Source organism: Podospora pseudocomata, chromosome 5, assembly GCF_035222375.1.
Source record: "Podospora pseudocomata strain CBS 415.72m chromosome 5, whole genome shotgun sequence".
Taxonomy (NCBI): Eukaryota; Fungi; Ascomycota; class Sordariomycetes; order Sordariales; family Podosporaceae; genus Podospora; species Podospora pseudocomata.
In genome coordinates, this window is record NC_085889.1 from 1,532,632 (window position 1) to 1,551,869 (window position 19,238).

The 19,238-nt window shown below is 56.1% G+C and overlaps 4 protein-coding genes across 4 annotated transcripts; 2 read left to right on the plus strand and 2 right to left on the minus strand.

Moving 5' to 3' along the window:
* Window positions 1-1,430: 1,430 nt before the first annotated feature.
* Window positions 1,431-10,044, plus strand: QC762_503750 (Type I Iterative PKS; the record flags this gene model as incomplete). The annotated part of the gene is made up of 5 exons (XM_062890793.1): window positions 1,431-2,389; window positions 2,490-2,585; window positions 2,642-2,838; window positions 2,903-9,685; window positions 9,760-10,044. 4 exons carry the CDS (start codon window positions 1,431-1,433, stop codon window positions 9,385-9,387), a joined length of 7,737 nt encoding a protein of 2,578 aa, XP_062741913.1. The 3' UTR covers window positions 9,388-9,685; window positions 9,760-10,044.
* Window positions 10,045-13,260: 3,216 nt separating this feature from the next.
* Window positions 13,261-14,822, minus strand: QC762_503770 (uncharacterized protein; the record flags this gene model as incomplete). Its single annotated transcript, XM_062890794.1, has 3 exons — window positions 13,261-13,854; window positions 13,904-14,144; window positions 14,197-14,822. The coding sequence occupies 3 exons, from the start codon at window positions 14,820-14,822 to the stop codon at window positions 13,261-13,263; spliced, it is 1,461 nt and encodes a 486-aa protein (XP_062741914.1).
* Window positions 14,823-16,386: 1,564 nt separating this feature from the next.
* QC762_503780 (uncharacterized protein) lies at window positions 16,387-17,639 on the plus strand (the record flags this gene model as incomplete). Its single annotated transcript, XM_062890795.1, is given in 3 exon segments — window positions 16,387-16,984; window positions 17,053-17,484; window positions 17,503-17,639. 3 exon segments carry the CDS (start codon window positions 16,387-16,389, stop codon window positions 17,637-17,639), a joined length of 1,167 nt encoding a protein of 388 aa, XP_062741915.1.
* A 254-nt stretch (window positions 17,640-17,893) lies between these two features.
* QC762_503785 (uncharacterized protein) lies at window positions 17,894-18,872 on the minus strand (the record flags this gene model as incomplete). Its single annotated transcript, XM_062890796.1, has 2 exons — window positions 17,894-18,215; window positions 18,250-18,872. 2 exons carry the CDS (start codon window positions 18,870-18,872, stop codon window positions 17,894-17,896), a joined length of 945 nt encoding a protein of 314 aa, XP_062741916.1.
* Window positions 18,873-19,238: the final 366 nt, after the last annotated feature.

Sequence of the window (19,238 nt, forward strand, 5' to 3'; positions counted from 1 at the left end):
AATGCGAATCCGAGAAGACAAGAACCGGATAAACCATCTAACCGCGTCATATCAAAACTTTGGGCGGTTTGAGTTGCCCGGACCCGGGTGCGACCCATGGACGCAGGAATAGATTACAGCCAATCTCATTTGGCGCTCTGCTCAGCCGCCTTTCTAGAAGACAAGGAAACCTTTGTACACATTGATGGTTCCCCGCAGGGGGGGTGTAACCCTCCCGTACATTGGCCAAGATGATTGCATATATGTTTTTTTCTTGGGCCATGTACTCAGCAGTGTTACTGGGTGTGTCTGGGACTCCCAGATGACAAAGGTCACTGCAATTGATTTGGCTGAGTGGTAGTGGACTGTTGGATATCAATGGACTTTTGCTGCTACCGCTTGAAGGGGTTCGCTTGACAGACATTGCATGCATGTCTCAACCAACACGCCCGGGCTCTTTCTACCATGATTCGCAGAGGGACCCCAAATGGGGACCCGGAGGCGGGCCGCTGGGATGGATGGAAGAGATAAGATGCTTACGTCTTGGCTTGTTGGTGAACGTGATCTCAGTAACTTGTTTCCGGGCAAAGTTCAAGGTGCGGGTTGGATGGGGCGGAGGGGGGGGGTACGGCATGGCGAGTTATGACACCATTATGCTGTTGTTGTCTCAGGGTATCTAGAACCGGCAAGCCGTGTAAGTCCTATTCCCACCACATTCTGCCCGAAGGGTGACATGCTGATCCGACAATTCCGCATGGCTTGAAGCATGGTATTTTTTATTTCACCCCCCGGCATCAGGGACAAAGGTTGCCCGAGCTGATGGTGTTTTTTTTTTGGTGATATCTACCGGTTCAAGGATGGGCACAATCAATGTTTCGGTTGACGACATGGGTCAAAGGATGCAGAGTGCAGGAAGATATTGAGAATGCCAATGCTGGGTATTCGTGGGGAATTATCAATATCCATTCGTGGGGTACTGGAGTATGGTATGTTTCTGTCTCGAGGCGAAGGCCGTCTCACGTTCTAGGTACCTACCCAAGGTAGTGATCCCTTCCAGCTCACACATCACTAGGTACTGGGCTTTTACTGATGCTGCTCGACCGTCACAGAGTTCATCCGAGACGCCAAAGGTGCGTAAGCACATCCACTTGATTGGGCTGGGCGGCGCATGGTTGCTACCTATCCTATCTAAAGGTAAGGTACCTTGATCCTGTGTGTCTTCTTCCTGTGGGGAGTTCGGGCCCTGACTATCAAGGCTCTGGGAACGACATCTCGAGGAACAGACGTGGTATAAAGAAGTATATAAATTCGTCTTGGGCCGCTTTGACTTTCGCCCTGATCTCTATTATCATCAAACCTGCCCCCCCCCCCCTCTCTCCATCCACTTGTTCCTACTCTCCACCACCCCAACCAACCCTCAACGGTACACACACCCTTCTCTCTAACAAAACATGGCACCCTTCAACGACCCAACCCCCATCGCCATCGTAGGCCTGTCCTACCGCGCCCCAGGCGTGGGCCGCAAGGGGTTGTACGACTACCTCTCCCAAGCCAAATCCGCTTGGAGCACCATGCCCCCCACCCGCTTCGACCAGCAGGCCTTCCACACCCCCGGCCTCGACAAGCCCGGCTGCTTCAAGGTCAACGGCGCCCACTTCCTCCCGGACGACATCTACCAGTTCGACGCCGCCTTCTTCAACATGAGGGCCGAAGAGGCAAAGAACTCGGACCCGCAGCACAGGATGATGCTCGAGTGCGCTCTCGAGGCGGCCGAGAACGCGGGCCAGTCTCTGCTAGACATTGCGGGAAAAAACATTGGCGTTTTTGTCGCTTGCGGCTCGCAAGAGTACGCCCACCGCGTGGCGGAGGATCTGGCCAAGACGACTGCTTGGACCGCGACGGGGATTGCGGCGTGCATGTTTGCCAATAGGCTGAGTTACTTTTTCGATGTGCACGGCCCGAGCGTGGCTATTGAGGCGGCGTGCGCGAGTAGTTGTTATGCTACGCATCAGGCTTGCCAGGCGCTGAGGAATGGGGAGTGCGAGGCTGCTTTTGTGGGGGCTTCGGCTATTTGTTTTAGTCCTAACTTGTGGATTACGTTGGAAAAGATGGGGGCGCTGTCGGCCGAGGGGAAGAGCTTTTCTTATGATCACAAGGCTGCTGGGTTTGGGCGGGGTGAGGGAGGTGCTTGTCTGTTGATTAAGAGGCTTGATGATGCGGTGAGGGATGGGGATCCTATTCATGCTGTTATTAGGGGGTCTGCTTGCAATCACTGTGGGAGGTCGGAGGGGATTACTATGCCGAGTCGGATATCGCAGGAGCGGTTGTTGGTCAAGGTGCATGAGGCTGCTGGGCTTAGCCCGGGGGAGACGCCTGTTGTTGAGGGCCATGGGACTGGTACGCCTGCCGGGTGAGTTTCTTTTCTTTTTGTTTTTCTTTTTCCTGTGGCCCCACAATAAATTCAGGGGGGATGGTCTGACATGACAAGAAACTAATCTGGATATTTTCAGTGACCCCATCGAGGCTGGCGCATTCGCCGCCATCTTGGCCAAGGACAGGACAGAAGCAAACCCCCTGTACATTGGATCGATCAAGTCCAACTTTGGGTGAGTGCTGCATTCAGGTGATTTCAAGTTTAAACTTCACTCTGACCAGTTTCCAGTCATCTAGAAGGGGCAAGCGGTATTCTGGGCATGGTCAAGGCTATCCTTATGGTCAAACACGGCATCATCCTTCCCACCGCTGGCTTCGAGGAGATGAACAAGCGCATCGAAGGGAAGGAAAAGATGCGTGTCATTGGAGACAAACCAATGGCCTGGCCCGAAAATGAGCTCAGAAGAGCACTGGTGACCAACTTTGGTATGCGTTTTCTTCCACTCTCATCGCTCGTGGGGAGAGGAAACAATGTGCTGACAGATTCAAGGGTTTGGTGGTAGTAACTCTGCAGTCTTGCTTGAGCAACCTCCCGTGTCGCCTGCGCTGACTGGCCACCTGGCTTTGAGGGCTTATACCAATGGCCATGCTGCCAATGGCGTCAATGGGCATGCCAATGGTACCAACGGTGTCAATGGCCATCACCATGTCAATGGCAACGGCATCAATGGCCACAGCACGAACGGGACCAACGGTGTCAACGGCCACCACCACGCTCCAAACCGGCTGTTTGTTCTGTCAGCCAAGACAGACAAGAGTCTCAATGCCTACCTGTCTTCGTTTGTCGAGTTCCTCGGGGACGAGAACCCCACGCCCGACTGGTCTACTGTCCGCGTCGACGACGCCGACTTTACCAAGAATCTCAGCTACACTCTCGGCCAGCGCCGCACACATCATCCATACCGTGTCGCCGTCGTCGCCAACTCGGTCGATGACCTGAAAGAGAAGCTCTCCTCCAAAAAGCCCGCCAGAACCAAGCAAGACCGCGTCGTCGCCTTTTGCTTCACCGGCCAAGGCGCCCAATATGCCCAGATGGCTTCGGGATTGCGTCATTACAAGGTCTTCGCCGACGCCCTTGACCAAGCCGAGGACCTTCTCACCTCCATGGGGGCGACGTGGTCTTTGACCGAGGAGCTCGGCAAGGATGCTTCCGTCTCCCGCGTTGACGATGCCGAGATCAGCCAGCCGGCGTGCACTGCTGTCCAGCTCGCTCTTGTCGAGCTGCTCAGGAGCTGGGGAGTCACACCCAAAGCTGTCACCGGGCACTCTAGCGGCGAAATGGCGGCCGCGTACACGGCCGGGCTCATCTCCTTCACGGCTGCTGTTGCTACCGCCTACTATCGCGGCCAGGCTGCGTCGCAGCTGGCGTCCAAGGGAGGTGTTGGTGCCATGCTGGCTCTGGGAGTTGGCTTTGAGGAAGCCTCCAAGCTCATTCGAGATAACGTGGGTGACGCCTATGCGACTGTTGGTGCTATCAACAGTCCCAATAGCGTGACCGTGTCGGGCGATATGGCTGCCATTGAGGCCATCCACAAGGCCGCGGACGAGCAAGGCTTGTTTGTTCGCCGGCTCAAGGTCAGCCTGGCATACCACTCTCGTCATATGGAGGAGGTGGCCGATTGGTACCGCGCGGCGATCCAGCCCTACTACGAGGATGAGTTTGTCGTTGTCGAGAACGACGACAGTAAGCCGGCCTTTGTTTCCTCGGTCACTGGCCGGGTCGAAACTGTGATTGACTCGTCGTACTGGGTCAACAACCTTGTCCGACCTGTTCGGTTTTCTGATGCCATCACCAAGCTATTCTCCCAACAGCAGGATGTCAAGACCGGCCAGACACCTAATATCATTGTCGAGATTGGCCCGCACGCGGCCTTGAAGAACCCCATCAAGCGCACGGTCGAGGATCTCTCCCTCAAGTCCTTCTCTTACCTCCCTTCTTTGGTCAGGAAGGTAGACGGCAGCCAGGCGCTGCTGGACCTTGCAAGCGGCTTGTTCACCTCTGGCATCCCTACCGACCTTGGTGCCGTTAACCAAACCGACAAGACCAACGCCCAGGTCCTCACCGACCTCCCAGCCTACGCGTGGGACAAGTCAACCAGCTACGAGATCATGCCCCGCCACACCCACGAGCTCATGTTCCCAGGCGAGCCCTTCCACCCCCTCCTAGGCCGCAAAGCCGCCTCCAGCGGCAACGCCAACGGCCAGGAGCGCACATACCGCTCCCTCTTCAGCCTAGACGACATCCCCTGGATCCGCGACCACAACGTCTCTGGTGTCGTCATCTTCCCCATGACAGGCTACCTCGGCTGCGCGATCGAGGCCCTCCGGCGCGCCGTCGCCCCCGGCACCCCCGTAGAGGCGTTTGTGCTGAGGGACATCCACGTTGTCCGCAGCTTACAAGTCGAGGAAGAACAAAACGTCGATCTCCTCACCAAGGTCAAGCCTACTTCTACGAGTACAGCCGGTTACTCTCCCACCTCGTGGTCGTTCGAGGTGCAGATCCTGCACAGCGATACCAACTCCTGGGCTACGCACTGCTACGGCAAGATCGAAGCCGAGACCGTCCCGCTTCCTACCGAGAGCCCGGCTACAAAAGAGTCTCTTTTGTTGCTGCACCGCGCTGAGGCGACCCCGCTGGAGGAGCACGACCCCGGCGTTGTCTACGCGGCAGATGGTCTCCAGGGCACCCTCTACGGCCCGTCCTTCCGGAACACCACCCGCTACCGCAAGGGGGAGAAGTTCACAGTCATTGATCAAAAGCTTCGCGACTTGGGACCAGAGGTTGATCTGCTGAGCAAGTACGGCTCCCCTTACACGGCCGACCCGCCAACGCTCGATGGGTTTCTGCAGGGCGGTGGGTCGTTCAGCGAGATTGACTGGAAGAGACTGGCGCTGATGCCCAACCATGTGAACCGCTTGAGGGTGTCGAATCATATCGCTCTTGGGAAAGAGTCGGAGCGGATCGAGACTGTGACGAGGCTGCTCGAGCACGACGCCAAGGGAGGGAGGATGCTGATGAGCGTGGCTGCGTTTGTGGTCGATGACGAGAGCGGCAAGCGGGAGCCGATTGTCGAGTGGGAGACCGTCACGTTCCGCGCGCTGCAGTCGGGTGATGACGAGGATGAGCTACCGGAAAACGGCCTGCCCGTCAACTGGCGGTTCGAGCTGCTTGCTCGGCTCGACTTGCTGCCCAAGGAGGAGCAGCTCAGGCGGTTTGCTCCCCAGAGGATCAGCGAGGAGGAGATGGAGGGCGGGCGGGACTTGCACGCGGCTGCGTGTTGGTTCGTGGACCAGGCGCTCGTCGAGACGGCTGGGGATGACGAGTCGGCTATCCCGAGTCATTTGGTCAAGTTCAAGAAGTGGGCCAGGAGGATTGTGGATGCCGAAGGGCCAGAGATTGAGGATCCGGTCGGGCTGGTGAGGAGGGTCGAGGCTATCAGCGCCCAGGGGGAGTTGCTCTGCGCTATTGGGAAGCAACTAGTGCCGATTCTGAGGAACGAGGTGCAGCCGCTGGAGGTGATGCTCAAGGATGGGTTGCTGACTCGGCATTACGAGGCTGATGTTTCAAACGCCTACTTTAGTCAGCTGGTTGGGGAGCTGGTGTACGACCTCAGCAACCTGGAGCCCAACATGAGGATCTTGGAGATTGGTGCCGGCACGGCGGGCACGACGTTGCCGATTCTCCAGGAGTTGTCCAAAGACCGGGAGGAGGGCGCGTTCTTGAGTTATACCTTCACCGATATCTCGAGCGGCTTCTTTGAGAACGCCCGCGACGGCAAGTTGAAGAGGTGGTCGGATTTGAACCGCATCTCGTATGAAAAGTTGGACATCAGTCGGGATCCGGTCGAGCAGGGGTTCGAATTGGGCGAGTACGATTTGATCGTTGCGGCAAACGTGCTGCATGCGACGGCCAACATGATCACCACCATGAAGAATGTGAGGAGCTTGCTGAAGCCGAGAGGCAAGGTCATCCTGCTCGAGGCCAACAGGCACGCGCCCATCACGCTGCCGTTTGCGCTGCTGCCGGGTTGGTGGTATGCCGAGGATGACTACCGTGACCGGGAGTCGGGACCGCTGCTTGCGCTGGAGAGCTGGAACAGGCTTCTCGTCGACACTGGTTTCACCGGAGTTGATGTGCTGTATCAAGATCACCCTGGCAAGCCGGAGCAGATGTTGAGTGCTTTCATGTCGAGCAGGATCGGCAAGGTCGGCGACGACGACGACAAGATTCAGATTACGGTTGCCGGTCCCCTCATGGATGACGACGAGCTCGACTATGCCCAGCTTGTTGCCGACGCCATCACGGAAGAATTTGGTCTGGTCACGACAATCAAGCCTTTCCTCGAGGTTGACGCCGAGGGTGAGGATGCCCATGTCGTCGTCATTGACTCTCCCCGCCACAGTCTTCTCAAGGAGGTAGACGAGGACACCTTCAACACCATCAAGAGTCTTGCGATTCACAACAAGGGCATGCTTTGGGTTGTTCCCGAGCAAGACCAGGCGGCGCCGGTTCCGGAAGTTCACTCCATCAAGGGTATCTTGAGGACTGTCCGGTTGGAGAGTGAGCCCAAGCACATCCTCATGATGGAGGGGATCCCTTGCACGGCCGATAGAGCTGATGGCATTGATGCCATCCTCAAGGTTGTCAGGGTGCTTGCGGATCCCGAGGTCAACGCGCTAGAGGATCGGGATTATCTCTTCCGTGATGGACTCATCCACCAGCGGCGCATGCGCCCGCTAAAGGAGCTCAAGGAGCAGTTCGGTATCGAGCAAGGTGTTGCCATCAGATCGGTACAAAACATCTGGTCTGGCGACAGCGGCTTGGAGATGACGATGGAGTCGGCTGGGAGCCCTGAGTCCATCTACTTCAGGCGCACCGATGTTCTTCAGGCACCGCTGGCCAACGACGAGATCGTCGTCAAGACCGAGGCGGCAGGGCTGAGCTACCGTGACCTCAATCTCGTGTTTGGGTCTATTCCCTGGGCTCCTCCTGGTTTCGACGGGGTCGGCACTGTTGTCAAGACTGGCGATCAGGTGGCGCACCTGAGAGAGGGAGACAGAGTGTTCTTCTTGTCACTCGAGGGCAGCGGGTTGGCCACGTACAAGAAACTTCCCTCGTGGCATGCTGCTCGGGTGCCCGCTGGCCTCAGCAGCATCGAGGCTGCCACCCTGCCGCTTGCTTACACCATGGCCGTGGCCGCTCTTGTCCACACAGCCCGTCTCAGAAAGAACGAGTCGGTCCTCATCCATTCCGCCGCCGGTGCTGTCGGCCAGGCCGCCATTGTCATCGCTCAGCACATCGGTGCCCGCATCTTCGTCACGGCTGGCACCGAGGCCAAGAGGGCCTTCCTGCACGAAACCTACGACATCCCCAAGGAACAAATCTTTCCCAGCCGCACCCCACAGTTCAGGGACAGCATCCTCTGCGCCACGGCCAGCAAGGGAGTGGACGTCATCATCAACTCTCTCACCGGCGAACTCTTGCAAGAAACATGGTCTCTCATGGCCGCCTTTGGCCGCTTCGTCGAGATCAACAAGAAGGACGCCTTTCAAAACACCAACCTCTCCATGAAAGCCTTTGAACGGAACGCCACCTTCAGCACCGTCGACCTCCGCGCTTTGCACCAACACCGCCCGGATGACCTGAGAGATGTCATTGGCGAGGTCGTCAGCTTGCTGCAAAAGGGAGTCGTGGTTCCTATCCACCCCGTGACCGAGGTCCCCGTCTCTCAGTTTGCCGACGGTCTTCGCAAGCTCAAGACTGGTGATACCACGGGAAAGATTGTCGTTACTTTTGGCAAGGAGGAGAAGGTGCTTGCCGAGAGCGCGCTTAGGCCGTCACCTCCTGCCAGGTTGGATCCCAACTCTACTTACCTTGTGACTGGTGGCACGAGAGGTATAGGTCTTGGGCTGGCGGACTGGATGGTGGAGCACGCTGGGGCCAAGAATGTGGTTGTGCTTGGGCGCAGTGGCCCGGAGGGAGCTGAGGTGCAAAAGGTGCTGAAGAAGTATGCCGAGTCGGAGAATGTGAGGTTCAGGGCGTATGCTTGTGATGTTGGGTCGAGAGAGTCGCTGGAGGATGTTGTGGCGGCGATGAGGGAGGAGGGCTTGCCCCCGGTAAAGGGTGTTGTGCACAGCGCTTTGGTGCTGAATGACAAGCTGATGCTGAATGCCACGTATGACGACTGGAAGTACATCACTGGCCCGAGGGTCCAAGGAGCTTGGAACCTGCACGAGTTGCTGCCCAAGCTGGACTTCTTTATTGCGCTTTCGAGTTTCTTGGGTGACGGTGGGAACCCGGGTCAGAGCATTTACGCTGGCACGGCCTCGTTCTACGACGCCTTCTCTCAGTTCCGCGTCGAGCAAGGTCACCACACTGTGTCCATCTCCCTCCCCGTCGTCTTGGGCGTGGGTTATGTTGCGGACCACGGCATAGCTGAGAAACTCCAAATCACCCTCGGTGGCACGATCCGCATGCAGGATATCGTCACTCTTGTCGCGAGCGCCATCAGCCAGGGCCGCGACTCTCCCTTCATCAGCCCCGAGGGCAAGGCCGTCGCGTACAAGCTCCACGTCCACGGCAAGCCGCTGCATGACATCCCTTGGAAGTATTCGCACCCAATTCTTCTCAAAGACCGCCTGCACACAGACCTGACGGGCGGCGATGCCGAGAACCAGAATGCTGCCAGTGCGGCATCTACTGCCTCTTGGACCACGGCTTCTGACCCGCAGGTTGGCTTGACCGAGGCGCTGATTACCAAGGTGTCGGCCATGACCATGATTGCGAGGGACGAGGTTGAACCTGACGCGCCGCTGAGCTCGCACGGGCTGGACTCTCTGGTGTCGGTTGAGCTGAGGAACTGGATCAGGAGGGAGACGGCAGTTGAGCTAGCTTTGACAACGATTACGCAGGCGGCGAGTCTGAGGGCGTTGGCGACGCATATTTTGGCGACGAGGGCTCTGGTTGCAAAGTAAGGATGGGTTTGACAGTGGTGGGGGGGGGGTTCTTCGACGTGGTGGCAGGTTTGAGGGGTTTCATGGCGTTTGTTGTGTTCTGAGGCGTTCTCGTTAGATTGGCGTTTCTGGTTTGCCTTTTTGGGCTACTTCTTGCAAAGTTTGAGCTCGGTCTTTTTTTAAATCACGATGTTGAGGCATATTGGCTTTGACATGGACAGAACAGAGAACAATGAATGATTACCACAACTATTGGATGCTGTAAATGGTGACATGGTGAAGGGTGGCCAAGACTTTGACATTCATTTATGCCTCGCCAGTAAGTACTTGCATAGTCCTCCCCCGCTCTCTATTTCTCTCGTTCTCGTTCTCATTCTCGCCCTTGCTCTCTAGGTGCCTCTGTCTCCCCCTTTCTTTCTCGATTCGACGCAGGAGTACATCCGGGACCCCATGGCGGTTCCGTCGGTGGCCGTCGCTGCGCGGTATTTGCTCCTGCTGCTCATATCTCTATGAATATTCAAACCATTATTCCGGATTTCACCCTCTTTCCTGCAACACCTCCCCTTCCTCCTCACCAACCTCGCCTCCCGTTCCAACTCCCTCGCCAATTCCTCCCTAAACCCCTCTAGCTCCTCCGCTGTGTAAACCTCGCCCCCCCATTTCCATCCCTCCTCCGCCCTCATCGCCCCTGCGCCGGAAACCCCGCAAGTTGGAGCTCACACACCCCATTTTTTCGCTCGTTTAGAGGTGCCTTCGACTTTGTTTGCTGGAATGTTACCTGCACATTCCTACAACTGGAAAAAAAAAAAAAAAAAAAAACACAAACTGTGGGTAGTGAAATCGCCATCTTGGTGGGGTTTGTGGGCTTTTACGGGCTTCCAAAAAGGCCGAAAATATAAATTCGTCTGATGTGAGGTTATTTTTAAGCTGTTACGGAGTGTGTGGGGCCATTTTGTGGGCGGGGGAAGGGATGGAAGAGGGAGCGAGGGCGTTTGGGGGTTGATGTTTTCGTGATGTTGGGTGCATGGGTGTCTGTGGTGTTTTGGGGGGATGGGAATGAAAAGGGTGTGGACCGTGCACGGTAGGCGTGTTAACGTCAGGGTTTTGGGAGTCGAGAGGGGTGCCGGGGGATGGTGACGGGTTTGTTTTTGCGGGTGGTAACATTGGAGATGTAAATAAATTGATTTTGGGTGTTTGATCGTGGGGCGGGGAATGTGAAGCCGATGTGGGAACGGCTTCATCCACAATGGTGGTGCAGGGCAACCGAAGTAAATAAACATGGCGGTTTTTGAGATTTGAAGATTTCACCAAGACTTTGTAAATAAAGTCTGAGGCTCATCCGACCATGTTTTCTGTCGGTCTGACGTGTTATGGTCTATTTTGAGGAGGGATTAAGCTAAGGAGTTCAGATACCCAGACATCATTCTGAACATCGTCAGCCTCGTTAATATTTCCAGTAGTTACTGAAGCCTTCGACCATGCGGCAGAAGGTATACTTCGACTTCTTGGGAGCTTCTTGGTGGCGGAATCCACGGGTACGTCGAAAGACTCGTTTCTGCCCATGACATGGTACCATGTGAGGAGAGAACAACTGTCCGCAAGAGGTTTGAGAATCCAGTATGTACAATTCTATTATCTATGCCCACTACATCTTCAATATCAATTAATGTACCAGCGTGTTCCGTGCCCGAGTTCCATGTATACCATGTGCCAGTTGGTCTCCCCGAAACGCCCCATCACCAGGTAGTTTACTCCATGTGGGCAGTCAGATCCACGACCGCAGCGCCGCGTTTGAGGGCTGATGCCGCCGAGGCGTCAGTGGCGCTGGCCGTGTCGTTGCTGGCAAGGGTGTCATTGGCAGCAAGGGTGCCGTTGTTGGGAGGGGTAATGACAGCTCCGGCGTCAGCTCCGGCGTCAGCTCCGGCACCAACATTCCCGCTGTTCATGCCGCCATCAGCCCCAGCTCCGGCATTAGCATCAGCGCCGGCATTGACACCGGCGCCGGCATTAGCATCTGCTCCGGCTCCGGCATTGGCATCTGCCCCAGCCCCGGCGTTGGCATCTGCTCCGGCTCCGGCATTGGCATCTGCCCCAGCCCCGGCGTTGGCATCTGCTCCGGCTCCGGCATTGGCATCTGCCCCAGCCCCGGCATTGGCATCTGCCCCAGCCCCGGCGTTGGCATCTGCTCCGGCTCCGGCGTTGGCATCTACTCCGGCTCCGGCATTGGCATCTGCCCCAGCCCCGGCGTTGGCATCTGCTCCGGCTCCGGCGTTGGCATCTACTCCGGCTCCGGCATTGGCATCTGCTCCGGCTCCGGCATTGGCATCTGCCCCAGCCCCGGCGTTGGCATCTGCTCCGGCTCCGGCATTGGCATCTGCTCCGGCTCCGGCATTGGCATCTGCCCCAGCCCCGGCGTTGGCATCAGCACCACCGTTGGCGCCTCCTCCCTGGCCATTACCATTGCCATTACCACCACCACCACCCATGTTGCCCTTCCCCTTTCCACGCCCATTATCATCATCATCGAAACCATCATCCGCATCCGCATCATTGCCCTTCCCCTTGCCATTACCGTTGCCATTGCCATTTCCATTGCCGTTACCATTGCCGTTGCCGTTGCCGTTGCCGTCGCCGTTGCCATTGCCGTTACCATTGTCGTCATCATCACCGTCGTCGTTCTTCCCCTTTCCTCCACGGGCCTTGACACGGGTAGCTTTGGTCTGGCTTCTCCTCGTTGCGCTGCGAGGAGCAGTAGCCTTGCCAACACCCCTGGCACGAAGGACGCGGGCATATTGAGGGGCAGGGACAGCGTTTGCAACCGGGATGGCTGCTCCTGCTACTAGGGCTCCCTGATGTTTGGTTAGCTTTTTGACGGGGAAAAAGGGAGAAACAGAAATGCTTACTGCATAACGAAGTGTGATGGCCCTTGTGTCGACGCCAGTGAAGCCGGCGACAGATGCGGCGGCGAGGAGACCGCCGGCGAGGGCTTGAGCGAGGGTGGGGGCGTGCATGTTTGTGGGAGTGTGGATGTGGAAAGAGAACGGCAAGTCTTGAATGGTGCGTGAAAGGAATGAGGGACGGCACAGCCGAAAGGAGCGAAAGATCTATGAAGGGTTTGAAGGAAGGACTAGAAGTGAAGATGACTGCCTGAGTATCCTGAAGAGGAGAACGAAAAAGGGGACAGAATCTTGGACGAGGCTGTCATTTATAGCAAGATCATTGTGGTACTTTAGATGCAGGATGCGATCTCGGACTTTTCCCCATGCTGGCCGATGTTGCAAAAGGGGGGCATCAATCGGGGTCGAAAATCGGGATCATCTCAAGTTTACTGACAGCAAATGCAAAGCCACTGGACTTGATATCGGGCTTGTGTGACGAAGAAGGATTCAGTCGGTGTTGCGGTGGAAACTTGGATCGGGAAGATGGGCTGGGTATCCTGAAGTGATGAACGTCTGGAGGCTGCATATTGCCGGCCGCATTTGGCGGAGAGACGGCTCCCAGTCTTTGGATCTCAGATGGAACGATCGAGACTGTGGCACATTGGGCCTGTGGTGGTGACCTGCGAGCAACAGATGGCAGGGGGCGGATGTTGTGCCTGCTGTGCCGTTGGGGTGCGTCCTGATGAAGCCTCGCTCGTCAGAACCACCCCGCCAGATCTTGTGTTTCTGCTGGGCCGCGGGTTGCTGGCGAGGAGACACAGGGCCGGTGACCGGGCCGCATCTCACGATCTGCGTCTTGGCCTGCGGCGGGAGATCTGTGTCCTTGCGGTCAGAAAGCTTGTATGTGATGGGGTCGTCTGGGTTTCACTGCCATCCTGTGGCCAGAATCGAGTTAAGCCACATGCTTGGTGTTGAAAGGAGTTGGATGACGTAGTTACAGGCCTTATCTAATGTTTTAGGCTATTGCTTTGCTCCCAGCAGGACGAAGCACAAAGCTCACCATGCTCCGCGGTGGCACGCTGGCCGACATTGTCCTCCCCGACGCGTCCAAGGTCGCGGCAATTTGATCGCAATCGCGGCTACCATCCGTCACCCAGGCGGCCACTCCATCTGCAGCTGCCACAAACGAACTCCCCGCCCCCACAGTCGCGATGTTGACACTGATGGTCCTCGCGCTCCCGCTGTTATTGTTGATGATCTGAACAGCAACCGTACCATCGACATTCCTAAAGGCAGAAGTCCTGACATTTGAGGGCGCACCCGATGTTGAAACACGGACGGCGCCCGGCCTTACAAATCGGCTCCAGTTGGCAAATGCCCACAGTCTCTTGGACGGCTCAACCTGTCTGTTGACCACCCGGATCATCTTGCTGTTGGTATTGCTGGGTCTGTCCTGCGCACCAACCCAGTACAGATAGGCTGACACATTACCGTTGACGATAGCACCGTAAATGTTGTTAGCCCACGTCAATCCCTCGCCGGCACCGCCATTGGAGTACCAAGAGCTGGTCCAGGCTCCATTGTTATCTGCCGCTTCCGTCATCCATGTCTATTCGGGATTAGCCACGCCATCGACTGGAGAGTTTTAAAAGCCTTACCTTGTGACGGGTCGACAAAGGCGAAGAAGGCCCGGACGTGTACGCGTGTCCAGTCGCAACACCCATGGAACCCTCGACAGATCTCATCTGGTTGAGCATACTGTTCATGACGGACCACCCCATCGTATCGCAGCAGTTGATGATGATGTGGGTCATGTTATTCCGGTCGAGCGTCGGCCTGAGTACCCTGATGAAGTCTTGTGCCTGAGTGCCTGAGCTTCTCATAGATGCATAGCTCGTACTGAGAGATTGTCAGCAAGCAAGACGTCTCTGAAGCCATTGGACAAGCTTACGTGTAGTCAGGCTCGTTCAAGAAGCCCAAATGGGTAATCTCGACACCTTCCTGCTGATAGAACTTGACATACTGGACCAGGTAATTGGCAAAAGCCTGCTTCCAGTCACCGCTGCTACAGCTTGCCCCTGACACACCACAAAGGCTCCCACCGTTGGCATCGTTGTTGTTGGTCTTCATGTACCCCGGTGCACTCCAGGCATTGGCATAGATTGTCTTGAGCCCGTAGGTCTTGACCGCCTCCTGAGATACCCAGACCTGACCGTTGTCGCTCCCATCCCACACATAGTTCGGCGTAGCGGAAGGACCACCAGGATTCCGTGGCTGGATCGACACCATCCAGTCGTCTCTCATGTCTACACTGGAACCAATACCGTTGCGCAGAATAGTCAACCCCGCGCCCTTGGTGGTTGAAAACATGAGATCGAGGAACTTCCGCTGTTGGTCTTCCGCCAACCGTTTCATGGTCACGGCTCGTTGGAAAGCCTCCGAGGCTCCGAAGCCGTCCATTGTCTGGAACGTGCGCGAGAGATCGACTGTGATTGTTGACGCCTGTCTGTACTCCAGCTCCGAGGCAGACGCGCCGCCAAGGAGGAGCAGACTGGAAAGGAAGGCGGTTGGATACATCGTGTCTGTCGGTCTCGCCCAGCCCAATCGAGTGAGGTTGAAGAGGGTCAAGTGAGAAGCTGAAGGGTGCAATCATTCCAGCATAAGTACCCCCTGGGATTTTATGTCTGTCCAATATACACTACAGTATGGGGTCCTGACTATTACACCCCGTTCATCTATCAAACCTGCATAAGCGCGCGGTCACAATTCCCTTGATACGAGCCCAAAGTTGGGAACAGACATTACTTCGTCAACTCCTGGTAGCACTCGCACCCCAAAACCAACACCTCTGACCATTCTGCGCCTTGTCCGTTGCGCCATCAGGCATGGCGCTACTCACCGGCTATTTCCCCAGGTTCTGGGCACTTTATCCATATTCCCACGTGTGCCTTGCATCTATTTCTACTTCGGCTATTTACCCATCGGCCGGTCGTCCTTGATGCAGCATGTTTGCGGGGATCTGTGGGAAAAGCTACTTTGTGATTGTAATTCTCCGGTTGGCGGAATATTTCTACTTCGTCTCTATAGCAGTCTCTTCTTTATGTTGAGCGATGAGTGGAGGGAACCAATTCAAGTTTTTCGAAGAAGCAATATTAATCTCTACTGGCCAATCCAAGTTCAAGATTGCCATACGAAGATCGGACCAAGGGGATTCAAAAATCAGATGAGTCGAATATCTAGTTATCTCGACTCTATCCAAGCATTGCTGCACTCCTCCGGATATGGATAAGGTACATGGGGAGATTTGAAGACTTATTATCTTACTTCAAGTTCCTTTCTGCGACCCTGAGCCTGGACAGGCTGGCAGAGGCCTGGAAGTGTTTTGTGCCACCTGCATCCGTGCAACAGAGCTATGGCGTCATTTCACCAGACTCTTTGCCACTTGATCAGACGACATAGTTCTGAAACACCATCCCAAAGATTCCCAAAACCTCATCTCTTCGCCGAGAGGGATATCCTAGCCTCATGAGAACAAAAAGACAGACACTGTCACAAGGATGTCAAGATACAATCCCGGCCTTGAAACCACACACTCGGGTCACCATCACACACTGACTCGCCATGAGACACCGGAACCCGTCTTCGATCTGACATCCCGGGTAGCATTTCTACCGAAGCCAGCGCCGGAACAGGTCAACATCGACTCCGATTTCAACGATCCCCCGATCATGCCGCCCCGGACTCGACAATGAACCAAAGGCCTTGGGCACCCCCTACCAGCTCAAACCGTTTTTAGCTCCCGTCAGATCAACTCCACCATGGGACCGTATTCGTGCAATCACACCACTATATCTTGATGTTCCCTTTTCCTTGTTCCTGTTTCTTTTTCTGGCAAAGACAACCATCTTTCTTCACCAAACCCTTTTTTTTTCCTTCCTCTCTTCATTTTTGTCGGTAAAGCTCCGGGCAGAACTTTGGCAGACTCTCTTTTTCTCCTCATCCCCGTTCGCTCTTCTTCTCCCTCCCGGTCAAGGCTGAGGCCTTGCCCTCGTTTGTGATACCCCTATCTTTCCACCGGTTCGACACCGCGCCTCTCGTTCACTGTCCACTATTCTCCTGCTCACCACAAAAAAACACCATCATGTACCTCCCTTCTACCCGAAACACCCTCCTGCCGCTGGCGGCCTTCCTCCTCCCTTCCCTGGTCTCCGCCCACGGCGTCATCCTCGCTGCCCAAGGCGAGGCCGACTCCCCCCCTTCCGTCGGCTTCATGGTCAACGACGCCATCGCCCGCAACTGCACCTCCATCAACCCCTGCCAGATGGACACAACCATCATCCGCGACGCCGAAATCGCCGCCGGCACCGTCAACTCCTGCGGCCGCACCAAGCTCAACGGCAACATCGACGTCGGCACCGTGACCGAAAACGCACTCGCCGAAGGCGCCGTCACGGCCGTGAGACAAGGCTCCAGCGTCGAAGTGACGATCCACCAGGTCAACGCCGACGGCGCAGGACCTTACACCTGCGACTTGGACGAAGGGTCCAACTCGGGAATCATGTCCCACGAGCTGGTCGTGAGCAACAATATCCCTGGACAGAATGGACTTAGTCAGGCTGCTGAGCAGGAGTTCACTATCACGGTGACCATGCCGGATGATATGAAGTGCATCGGTGGTTCGACGGGGAACGTGTGTACGGTTAGGTGCAGGAATGCTGCTCAGGCGGGGCCTTTTGGAGGTTTGATTTCCCCCCTTTTTCCCACCCTCTTCTGTCCAGCTCTCATAGGTACTGACACTGTCATGAAGGATGCTTCGCGGTCCAACAAATCGACGTTGAGCCCGCTATCAACACCGCCAAGGACATCACCACAGCCGACACGCTCGAAGCAGCCCAGTTTCAGACCTCGGCTAACCAAGCCGCCTTTGCCGCCGCTGTTGATGCCAACGCCAAGGCTGGCTCTTCGGAGCAGGAACAAAACCTCGCTGCTGTCGAGGCTATCCTTGGGCTGAGCACCGTTTCTGCCGAGTTTCCTACTTTGACTCCGACGATCAACACGGAGAGGATTGTGCCTACGGGTACGGCTGGTGCGCAGCCTACTGCTGCTTTGGGCAGTACTCCGTTCCCTGTTGAGAATGGTGACGGCAACAACGGAAATGGCAACGGGAACACCGGCAACGACAATCCCGACGCTGGCGTGAATCCATTCCCTGTTGAGGATGGCAATGGCAATGACAACGGTAATGGCAACGGCAACGGCAACGGCAACGGCAACGGTAACGGCGGTGGTAGCGGCAGAGGCAGAGGCAGGGGCGGCCGCAACAGGAATCAAAAGAGATACCACACCGTCGAGGAGCTCCTCAAGCGGTTCGTCCTCCCCGATGATGGCAACTAAGGGTCTCGCAACTGGGCTGGCTCCAGGGATTGAGGAAAAGAGCTTCATCTTGTTTCCCCTATCATACCCCCTTGCCTAGACTATAGTAACGACACATGTACATAAGCAAGTAGTTAGTTAGCCTTCAATGAAATCACACCAGCAACGAAAAGCTTATATCCCACCCGTGAGTTCCTCAACTCAAAAAAAAAAATCCGCGTTTACATTCTTCCCCTCCCCCCCCGCCCCCACCACCTACCTCCCCAACATTTTCTTCACCCTTCCATTCTCGTTCTCCTCCTCCACCACCCCGGCAATCTCCCCACCTCCCCCTCGCCCGACGGATCCGTATCCCTCATCAGCGGCGACCTCACATAAACCGAATACCACCCTTCCTCACCCTGCCCCAAAACATCACACATCCCAACATACTCCCCAACATAAATATACATCCACCCCACACCCTCCCCTTGCTCGCCCGTCTTTCCATCCTCCCACAACATCCCCTCCTCCTTCTTGCCATCACCTCCTTCCTCCTCGGCCGGCACCCACCCCCGCTTGACAACCGGCATCAACATCCTCCCCCCTATCCATCGACTCAAGACAGATGTCATCCGCCGTGAGACAGTACTCCCATCTTGATGATCCCTCGGGAACAGCTTGTTCCGACGACACCCACTTGTCGAAATGGCTTCTTAACGCGTGGGTGTCCAGCCCGACGTATTTCTCCGAGTCGGAGAATATCGGTTGGGAGTGGGATCTGGCGAGGAAGGGGAGGTGGTAGATTTCTCGTAGGGTGGACCTGACGTTTGTTTGGAGGAGGGAGAGGAAGGTTGGCCAGGCGGTTTGGGAAAGGGGCGAGTGAGTGGTGCGGTAGATGGGGAGGCCCCAGGGGGAGGTGGGGTGGTGTGTGAGCTGGTTTTGGAGGGTTTCCAGGCCGGGAGGGAGAAGGGAGGAGGAGGTCATCTTTCTGGATGGTGGGGGGGAGGGATGGTTTCTGGTGATGAGGGTTGATGTGCGGAGAGGGTTCGGACGCTTGGGTGGGAGGTTGAGGACAAGGGCATGAGAGGGGAGGGTGTATCGTTTTGAGAAGTTCATTGGAATGAATGGTAGTGATGACCTGAACATGTCGTGTGCGGTTCTTGACGGAGAGGTGAATGAGAGGCACGCAAGAACCGCGGGCTCACTCGGGCAAAGTTTGATGGGTGAGGTACCTAATGCATTGGTTGTCCCAGCTCTGTGCGTATTTCTCATGGTCCGATCTGGTCAATCACAGGGCTGTAACACTCGGGAGCGCAGGCTTTGCGCGCTGGGAAACGGGTCGATATTAAGGGAGGGGCGGTAGTGCCATCTTCTCTGGCATTTTAAGTTGCAGTACGACACGCGAGGTAAGGCTTCCAGTGATGATTACCATCGAACGACCGGAATAATCGTACACCACCAAGGTGCGTTTGATTCAGGTTTGCTCACAAGTATCTACCTACCTTCCTCCAAGAGAAACACGAACTACTTACCTAGGCTATGTAGACCGGCCATCAATCACACGCCGCCCAGCACCACACCGCCAATGATCCCCACCTGGCTTCCTCCGACTAATCCTGGACTGGAATATCATAATGG